The sequence below is a fragment of the Prunus persica genome, chromosome G8, assembly GCF_000346465.2.
Source record: "Prunus persica cultivar Lovell chromosome G8, Prunus_persica_NCBIv2, whole genome shotgun sequence".
Classification (NCBI taxonomy): domain Eukaryota; kingdom Viridiplantae; phylum Streptophyta; class Magnoliopsida; order Rosales; family Rosaceae; genus Prunus; species Prunus persica.
Window position 1 is genome coordinate 22,440,062 of NC_034016.1, and position 10,067 is coordinate 22,450,128.

At 39.2% G+C, this 10,067-nt stretch overlaps 2 protein-coding genes across 2 annotated transcripts; one reads left to right on the forward strand and one right to left on the reverse strand.

Annotated features, from left to right (window-relative positions):
* Window positions 184-2,390, reverse strand: LOC18768329 (transmembrane protein 205). Its single transcript, XM_007200426.2, has 3 exons — window positions 1,885-2,390; window positions 1,542-1,761; window positions 184-660 (listed from the first exon to the last, which is right to left on the reverse strand). The coding sequence occupies exons 1-3, from the start codon at window positions 2,088-2,090 to the stop codon at window positions 445-447; spliced, it is 642 nt and encodes a 213-aa protein (XP_007200488.1). The 5' UTR covers window positions 2,091-2,390; the 3' UTR covers window positions 184-444.
* LOC18768500 (BRCT domain-containing protein At4g02110) lies at window positions 3,115-8,993 on the forward strand. Its single transcript, XM_007199415.2, has 10 exons — window positions 3,115-3,735; window positions 3,879-3,968; window positions 4,108-4,212; window positions 4,478-4,579; window positions 4,682-4,766; window positions 4,879-4,948; window positions 5,092-5,136; window positions 5,227-7,578; window positions 7,699-7,915; window positions 8,144-8,993. Exons 1-10 carry the CDS (start codon window positions 3,652-3,654, stop codon window positions 8,699-8,701), a joined length of 3,708 nt encoding a protein of 1,235 aa, XP_007199477.1. The 5' UTR covers window positions 3,115-3,651; the 3' UTR covers window positions 8,702-8,993.

The following is a 10,067-nucleotide window of genomic DNA, read 5'->3' on the forward strand; positions in this document are numbered from 1 at the left end:
TTCCATACATGTTAATGTTAGGGCACATTACAATGATTTTAGCATGTAACCAAATCCAATTTCAGTTTAGCAGTGATTGTTATTACTGCTAAAGTAAAAGAAACAGTTTTGGGCTATTCCAATCCCCTTCAGTCAATATAGGGTCAGGGCAACAGACTCCGGCTGACGCATGAGTAAAAATAACCAAACAATAACGCAGCATATCATCTTCATTATAAACTCACATTTCCACTGGTCATATCATATGACACACTGCTTAGAGCATTATATTTCATAGACAAAAAGGAGATAATCATATTCTTGTACATATAACGTTGAATCAAACTGAGAAGAAAGCATAGAGAGCCCTACTACTTTATTCAATCCCCTATCCCCAATCCTCAAAACAAAAGGAAACTTGGGGTTTTTTTTCGTTTTCTTCTTTTCCTTCCTTGTTTTATTTGGTTACAGATTAAGTTTACTAGCCAAGTACCATGAGTGCATAGCAAGGCTGCCAAAGGCCATGATGTTGGCTAGAGATGATAACCCATGAATCATCCCAAATTTCTTATTCATGGCTGCTAGTTTTGGGTTTACCTTTGCCACTTGCACATTTTTCGACCATCCAACTTCTTCCCCAATGTTCTGTTCCCTCTCCACCTTATGCCTTTGCTTCATCATCTGCACCACAATTACAATTAACAGAGCACCATCACATGCTGCTATACAAACATGTGCAATCAGAGCAATTTCTAGTTATGATCAAAACAAATTACCAGTCTCATTGTTATATGCGTGTCAGCTACTAACAAAATGTAACAAAATAAACACACAAACAGGTTTTTATTATTATATATATATATATATATATATATATATATAGAGAGCTTCCATTGAGGGATCCCTCAAATAAGCTTATTTGAGAGACACTCCTTGTAGGCCCCACTCCGGATTGTATTTCACTAATCCAAACCGTCTATTTTGTAGATACTCATTCAAAGATCATCTCTACAAAAAATCACTTGAATCCGATATCATTTGACCACTCAATTAAGTTATTGAAATTTTAGCATTTTCTTGAAGCACCGTGTTCATTGATTTTGTAAGACATAATTAGATGTCGAAACGGTTTCCGATTTGTCTAATTTTTTGTAAGGATGATCTATGAATGAAGACCTAAAAAATAGATAGTTTGGATCATTGAGAAAAAAATTGTAGGGTACCCTAAAGGGCGTCCCTCAAATAAAATTATTTGAGGGATCCCTCAATAGAAGGGGACTGTATATATATATATATACATGTTTGGTAAAACAAGCACTAATTTGAATTTGAACCTAACACACAGTCACAGATTGGTTTTAGTTTTGCCTGTCGAGAGACAAGAATGAAAAATCTGGTAGCTAGGCCAATATTTTGTCAAGTTATGGAATAAAATGCACATGATTTAGCAATTATCAAGTAGCAGCTGGCAAGTGGCAATTAACACTCAGCAAGTAGCAATTAGCAAGGAGCAATTAACAAAGACACATTAAAAGAAGGAAAGAGTAGAGAGTAAATGTCACCTCGACGGTCATGGGTGTGAAGACAAACAAATTGGTGAGATTGAAGGCCAAGGAAGAGAGCAAAAAGCCGAGCTGGTACTTCTCAGCAACAGAAGAAGAGTTCCAGGGATGCAAATACCCAAACGAGGCTACTGATACTGCACAGCAGATCCCCACCATTGAGAAATACGCTGGAAACATCTTGCTTTGAAGATTGCCAAACTGATGCCTCGGAAGATTCCTAATTTCAATAATAACCACAAATCCCATCCCATCCAATCCAAATCAATTTCCTTCCAAGAAAATTGAAAAAAAAAAAATGGAAATGGAAAAAATGAGGTGAAGAAAATAAAAGGTGACCTACTTGAACATGATGATGCCGCCGATGAAGGTAACCCAGAGAGCCGCACCGAAAGCGGTGGAGAAGGTGAGGAGATGGGCCAGTTTTAGGTAGGTGGAGAGGGTTGGTGAATTCAGACCATCCGATTTGGATCCAAAGGTCTCCGGGGAGAAAATCACTCCGATGGCTAAGAAAGCCACGGCTGCTAGGAATCGAGTCAACCAAGCCATCTCGCTCAATTCAAATTTTGCAAACCCAAAGGCTTTTTTATTTTTTAGGGTTTTAGTGGTTTTTGAAGGAAGACGAGAAGACCACCAAACCCAACAACGAACGATTGAACTCGATACAAGGACCCCGGACCCGTAAGCAAAGCTTTACCAACTAGTACCGCAAGTGCCACACAGCCTCACTCTTCTCTTCTCCTATACTGGAGTTGATTGAATTGTCGTCGAATACATGGAATGGGTCTTACTCATTGATGATCCTTCGATTTACCAAACTCATCCAGCGGGCGGTTGGTGATTCACCTAACACAAGTTTAGTTATCATGGGCTTCGGTTCGGGCTCCGTGTTGTTCGTCTTCTCTCGTGGGCAGCGACACGTGTTCAATATTTGTCATCCCGTAGATTCCACGTGGAGCACTCACGAAATTTAGTCCTCCATCCCGCCACTGCACTAAAATCACAAAATAGTTTTAGTTCCCTTCCCTCCCTTCTCTCTCCCGCTTTTACTTACAAATATGATCACAAAAAATATTAAATTAATAACCTTTTTTTTTTGGGCCAAGCATAAATAATAATAGTCATTTCATTTCATTTGCCTCAGTACTTCCTCCACAAGTTTTGTTTTAGTTTTAGGCTCTTGAATCACTCATCATCACACCTCACCTTGTTCTATCTTCTTGAGGTTAGATTAGGTTAGGCATTTGGTCCCTTTTTATTTTTCATTTTGGGTGTGAGAATGTGAATATGAAAATGTTCCATATTGGAAAGTTAGAAAATTTTGTAAAAACTTTTGTGTTGGGCTATTTCACAGCCCTTGTTAAGTTTCTCAACTTTCTAATGTGGACATTTCATCTTCACATTCTCACATTCCCCCGCATATAAGGGTGTATATTAGTTCGAAACCAACACAATCTTACCAATCTGCATTTGATCCAACATAAATTGAATTATAATTTTTTCAATTCAATCCGATTTCATTCCATTAATATTTGATTGGATTGAATTATCCGTGATTGCACTGTTAAACAAGTGCAAGATCATGATTGCACTGTTAAACAACCACAAAAACTCATTTAGGCTTCGGACAGAAATAGCAGATAACGGTTTCATTATGGGCTTCGGACTTGTTATCATTTGGGTTTCTGGGCTCTCTTCTCGTAGGCAGTGACACGTGTTCAACATCTGTCATGCGGTAGATTACACGTGGAGCACTCGCACAATTTAGTCCTCCCGCCACTGCACCAAAATCAAAAAAAGAAAAAAGAAAACAGAATTTGAGTTCCCTCCCTCCTTCTCTCTCCCGCTTTTTTTTATTTATAGATAAACCAAAAATAATAAATAATTTCATTTCCCCCAATTAGTCAGTCAGTCTTCCTCCACAAGTTTCGTTTTGGGCTTTTAGCAAGAGACGACAGAGCAGAAAGAAGCATTTGTCTTCTCCAGCCTTTGAATCACTATCACACCTCACCTTGTTTTATTTTTCTGAGGTTAGGTTTGGTTAGGGTAGGCTTTTGGGGATGTATTAAGTGTATAACTTGTGAGAGAGAGTGTTGAGATTCAGATTTCAATGTCGGAGGGCAATTCTCCGTCGAAAACGTTTCTCGGCGTCCGTTTCATTCTCTTGGGATTCGACCCCCTTCACGAGCAAAAGGTCCTCCTTCCTCCTCTCTCTCTCTCTCTCTCTCTCTCTCTCTCTCTCGTACAAGTTACAAGTTAGAAATTTCAAATTTCCATGTATTACACGTATATTATGTTATGCCCTTGTTCACTTTTGTGTTAATTGATATGGCGTAGGTTCGATCTAAGCTTGTGGGTTGTGGCGCAGTGGATGTCGGCCACTATTCCCCGAATTGCAGTCATGTGGTTGTGGATAAAACTGTGTTTGTAAGTCGATTTTCTTGTCATTGCTTCTCAAGTTACAATTTTGACGTTTTAACTTTATGCTACTATATGTTTGCTCCTACAATTTTTGTTATAATTGAAATGTAATACTGTTTTTGCATTGGAATTATCTGGTGCGTAGGATGATCCCATATGTGTTGCTGCTCGAAATGACGGCAAAACACTTGTCACGGCTTTATGGGTTCATCATAGTTTTGATGTCGGAGTGCCCGTTGAGTCTACTTCTGTGAGTTTTCTATCCCGTCTTTCTCACTCTGATTTGCCTTATCATTTTACAATCATACCATTCATTCTGCCCCTTTCTTTTGTTTTTCCGAATCTAGCTTCTTCAACATGTCCCCATTCCCAGTGACGCTTGCCACTTATTCATTTGACTAATACTGTAAGCTAAGCAATGTTTATTAAGAACGCATAGCTTCAAAACATTTTCACGAAATCCTTATATATTACTATTTGCACACTGTTTCGTATTTATAATAGTCGTTGCACAGATTATATACAGACCTCTTAAAGATTTGAATGGTATTCCGGATGCCAAGAGTTTAATTGTATGCTTGACTGGATATCAGCGACAAGATAGAGATGACATTATGGTACACATTTCTACTTTTTTGTAACTTCTGATACAGGCCCTATTGGAGAGTTGTTTCATGAGTATACCCTGTCTCATGATTTCTTTCTGTTTTCTTTATCAGACAATGGTGGGTTTAATGGGTGCTCAATTTTCTAAGCCCTTGGTGGCAAACAAAGTCACTCATCTCATATGCTACAAATTTGAGGGTATGGTTTTCTTTTATTTCCTGTGATGAATTCTTCTTCAGCTCTTTACATTTTGTACTTCTATGTCAAAAGTGCTTAAATGGTATAGAACAACTTCTTGTTATATCTGAAGGGGAGAAGTATGAACTTGCCAAGAAAATCCCAAAGATAAAGCTGGTCAACCATCACTGGTTGGAAGATTGGTAAGTTCATGTTTTCTTCATTCTCTTATGTTTTCAAATTCTGATATTAGGTGATGTCTTTTCAGAATGTTACAATATGAAAAAGTTGCCACCATCATGAATTATTATTATTTCCTATCTAAGATCCTTTATAAATGCTTCAGCTTAAGGGATTGGGCGCTCCTTCCTGAAGATGATTATAACAAGAGGTGAGTTGGTTGTGTGTACACTTTGGAAATAACTTGTTCTTTATATGTCTGCCAATGTTCGTGCTGAACTCTCACTCTCTCTCTCGACAGTGGCTATGAGATGGAGATGATGGAAGCTGAGGCTAGAGATTCAGAAGATGAGGCCGAAAACACCATTATGAAGCAATCTGGGGGGAGAAACATGTATAAGAGTCCTATTAATATAAAAAGTCCCCCAGCAACATCTGGAATGCCTAAATCAGAAGGAGACGTGCCTAAGGTTCCCATGAATTTTTATAATGCTATGGACCATGTATCGATTCCTCAGAATGAGAATAAATTAGGTCAAGCCTCAAGCTTTTCTAATGCTTACGTTTCCAACGGAGTAAGCTGTCAGAATGCATGCAAATTTAGGGATGGTACAGATGGTGAGCTAAATGACCAACATCACAGAACTCCAGATCCTAAGGTGAGAGATGATTTGACATCTAATTTTGGAACTGCTGAAAGGCCTGCTCATTCTGCTAGGACCCTAAGCTACTCAAGGCAAACCCCATTGAAGTCAACACTTCCACTGCACGTGGGAGATAAATCAAGCAATGGAAGTGTGTCTTCTAAAGTACCCATTTGCAAATCAAATGCCAAATTTGGTTTAGCCTCTTATACCTTTAAGGCAGATCAAGAAAATTACAAAATTGACTCCAGTTGTGTTGAAGTCCCCTTAAAAAGAATTCATTCACAGAATGGAGAAGAATCAAGTGGTATATTGCCTCGGAAAAGGACGATGGATCTTTCTCATGATAGCTCCAAATCACAGAAGATGAATCATGATGCAGAAGCAGGCATTATTTGTAGTCCTTCATCAAGTGATAAATCTCCAAAAGCAAAGCCAACATCTATGGTTGATGGTTCATATGAGACTACTAGCCATTATGTCATCAGAAATGATGACCACTCTCTGGATAAGACTGTCAATTTGAATGCTGTAGAAAGCTCATATGCTGGTACTTCACCAATCAAATCATCTACTGTTATCTGGAAGCCATTGGCATGTGATCTGCCTTTCTCTGCAACTGTGACCTCTGAGACAGCGGAAGATGGAAATGGCAACAAGAAAACACCTCCAACAACTTTTCAAAGATCAACAAAGTCCAGCTTAACGAGCAAGGCTGGCATTGTAGATTGTGTTGTGGAAAAACCGACATTTGCAGTCAGCAAAACAGTGGAACTGCAAAATCAGCATCAAGATGTTGAGGGTCTGTCTTCAAATAACAAAAAGTCAGTGACTAATAATTCCAATGACCCTGCTAGTTTGAACTTGCTTAAATATGGAAATAATCACTTAGATACACAATCAGTAAGCAAGAGGACGATTTCCAAGAAGATCCTGGTTTCTAGGCCTAAGTTAACTTCTGCTAACCAAAAGGGGTCTGTGTGCTTAGGTGTAGATGCCTCCTTAAATGATACCACTTTTCATTTAAATTCAGGGGACCATGAGAAATCCCCTCTTGACATGCTTTATCCAGGTGCTACTGCGGAACCCCCAAAGGAGGTGGAGGGAAAAGATGTTACCATGACTGCAGATGTTGCTGAGAATAATATTCAATCTATGGATGATGAAACTGAGGCTCCTGAGGAAGAAAGTGAACATAAGTTAGAGAATGTTCTTCATGAAGCAAAGGCTATAGGGGTTCAATCCACAAGTAAATGTGTCACTACTGAAGAGAAATCGGAAGGGATGCAGCAGATATCAGATCACTCTGATGCCTGTGTTCATGGTGATGCAATGGCCTCAGCAGAAAATACAGATGGAAATGAACGAGAAACGACAGTTTCTGACAGGATTTCCTTGCTGGTTGAGTCAAGCTCAGAAGGAGACGGTGTCAAAGGAAAGAAGAACAAGGGGAAAAGGCGTGCTTTGGGTAAAACCAAGTTTAAAGCTGTTCCTGCTGTGGCTGATGTCATGAAACCTAACAAATTTGTCTGTGATGAAGATACTCAGAATGAGAATATTGGGGAGACAGAGAAGGAACTGGAAAAAATAGTAGGCAAATCTAAGTGCCGTAGTGTGCCCAAAAATAAGTTAGAGAACTCTTCCAAAATGAAGGAAAACAGGCCGATTGTTTGTGGGGATCAATCTGTAAGTACGGCCGAACAGCAGGCAGGAAAATCAACTGTTAAATCTAATATAACTCCATTGAAGATAAATCAGACATCTGTAGAGACCAGTCCTAATTCTTCAATACCAGAGGGGAAGGCTCCAAGCAAAGTTAAAACTGAACCTGTATGGTTTATTTTGAGTGGGGACAAATTTCAAAGAAAGGACTTTCGGCAAGTTATCAGGTGTTTGAAAGGAAGATGTTGCCGTGATTCTCATCACTGGTCTTACCAGGCAACACACTTCATAGCTCCAGGTCCAATAAAGAGGACGGAGAAGTTTTTCGCTGCTACAGCATCTGGAAGGTACATACCTTATATCATTACTGAAGCCCTTAAGGTCCTTTTTCTTGAGAAGTTTTGGGTCAGCTAATTGAATTTTTCCAGTGCAAATGGATGGTTTAACGTATTCTATGTGAAGTGCAGGTGGATTCTTAAGAGTGATTATTTGGCAGCTAGTAATCAGGCAGGAAGATTTTTGGCAGAGGAACCTTATGAATGGCACCAGAATGGCCTTAGTGAAGACGGTGCAATCAATTTGGAGGCTCCAAGGAAGTGGCGGCTCTTGAGAGAGAGAACAGGCCATGGTGCCTTCCACGGAATGCGCATTATCATATACGGTGAATGTATTGCACCACCTTTGGTATGTAGTATTTCCAAATTTAGTTTCATGTCTTACATTTTTCTGATACAGAAGCCTTAACTTTTGCCAAAAAAATTAGATATCTTTCAGAAATTATTTTTTCATACCGATGTGGGATATTATTGCCTGAAATGGATTGAAAGCTGACCAGAGAATAAGTTTTACCCTGGTTGATTCATAAGCCATTGTTAACCAGAATATTCATAATGCACTTCTCATCTTCAACAGGATACTCTGAAGCGTGTTGTGAAGGCTGGTGACGGGACAATATTGGCAACTTGTCCTCCTTACACTCGATTCCTTGACTCGGGGGTTGACTTTGCCATTGTCAGCCCAGGCATGCCACGGGTCGATATGTGGGTACAAGAGTTCTTGAAACATGAGATACCTTGCGTTGCAACAGATTACTTGGTTGAGTATGTGTGCAAACCTGGGTACCCACTTGAAAGACATGTGCTGCACAATACTCATGCATGGGCAGAAAATTCGTTTGGGAGGCTGCAGAGGAGGGCAGAAGAGATTGTCGAAGACATTTTTGCACCTCGGGATAATTCTGGTAGTAGTGATATACCTTGCGTGGTTTGCGGATCTGTAGAGAGAGGAGAGGTAATGCTGATATGTGGCAACGAAAGCGGTTCTGTTGGCTGTGGGGTTGGTACTCATATTGACTGCTGCAATCCGCCACTTGAGGTTGTTCCGGAGGGTGATTGGTTTTGTCCGAAGTGTAGTCGGAGCAAAAACAGCACCAGCTCTTCCAAGAAAAGGAAAAAGGGTAAGAGCAAATGATTGTTCACTCTTCCCGGGAGCAATTTTTTTAATTTTATTTTGGTCTTGTAGATTAAGTTATGGAGTTGGTAGATTGATTAGCAATGCATTACTGTCAATTGCATCCTTTTTTTCTTTTTCTTTTTTCTGTTTACAGTTGGAGCCTTATTATTAGTGGCTTGTATAGGGGGTGTTGAAATTGCAGTTTAATTTCGGAGGTGTGATTGTACGATGGCTTGATATGATGAATGCACAAAAGTTGTTTGTGCAGATGCTCTAACGCGCAAATGGGAAGGCAGTTGTTTTTGGTTTATGCATTGTTGTCAATGGACCGTGTTGGGCTAGCCCAGCCTAAATTTTATGAGCTTGAACTGCGCTAAATTTTAACGAGGAGAGTGAAAATATTTGACTGGGTCGGTACAAATAATTCAAAGCTTAGGCTCATGCTGGGGCTTGGGCTTTCTCAAGCCCACCAAGTTAGATCGGGCTGGACCTATTGGGGTGGGCTGAAATGAGCTCACTACATGTTTTGTTCCTCTCCCCCCCCCCCCCCTTCTTTTTTTCTCTATGCTCATAGTTCCCTTAGGCAAAAATAATAAACAATCCAACATTCATTAACGAAACTCTAAAATGCAACATTCATTAATGAAACTCCAAAATGCATCAATTCACTTGTGTAACCTCAAAATGTGAAAATTCATTAACGAAACCCTAAAATGTGATAATCCAGTAGTAAAGTCCAAAAATATGAAAATTTATTTGCTAAAATGTGATAATCCAGTAGTGTACTGATTCGTAGATCAAAGTTATAATTTAACAAATAGTATGAATGATAAAAAGTAGGAGGGGTGAGCGAGATGCTCAAAGTCTGACTAGGGAATAGAATAAATAAAGTATAAAGATAATATAACAGTAGGGGGAATCAATAAATAAATGGTGCCCTCGTGAGAAGCAATGCAATGCAAGCCCACCCTTTCTTTCGCCGCAAGAAAATATACTTTTAATTAAAATGAAATGAGGAATTGAAAACAATTAATATAGCTTCTGAGGCTGAAATTGTGAATGTGAATGTGAGTGGATCTTACACACACACACATGTATATATATATATATATATATATATATATTCATGAGCCTGCTGGTGTTACCCTGTACGCCTGTGGCAGCAGACAATCAATCACTAGCAACTTAGCAAGGTCAGACTTGAGAGTTTAAATTAAAGGCTGATCATCAAGAGAGATACCAATGGGCAAGTGAGCATTCATCAGTATTTTAATTTCTCTCTTTTTGTTTTCTCAGAGAATTGTTTGTCTGTTCTTTTTAATTCATAGAAATACTATATATATATATATATATATATTATTAATGAGTAGCTAAGCTGCGGATG

Bases quoted from the DNA above. Each gene is read 5' to 3' on its own strand.
- LOC18768500 (XM_007199415.2), top strand. From the start codon at position 3,652: ATGTCGGAGGGCAATTCTCCGTCGAAAACGTTTCTCGGCGTCCGTTTC. The intron at 4,213-4,477 runs GTGAGTTTTCTA...GTCGTTGCACAG, and splicing joins TGCCCGTTGAGTCTACTTCT to ATTATATACAGACCTCTTAA. The intron at 4,949-5,091 runs GTAAGTTCATGT...TAAATGCTTCAG, and splicing joins CATCACTGGTTGGAAGATTG to CTTAAGGGATTGGGCGCTCC.
- LOC18768329 (XM_007200426.2), bottom strand. From the start codon at position 2,090: ATGGCTTGGTTGACTCGATTCCTAGCAGCCGTGGCTTTCTTAGCCATC. The intron at 1,762-1,884 runs GTAGGTCACCTT...TATTGAAATTAG, and splicing joins GGCGGCATCATCATGTTCAA to GAATCTTCCGAGGCATCAGT. The intron at 661-1,541 runs GTGACATTTACT...ATTGTGGTGCAG, and splicing joins TCACACCCATGACCGTCGAG to ATGATGAAGCAAAGGCATAA.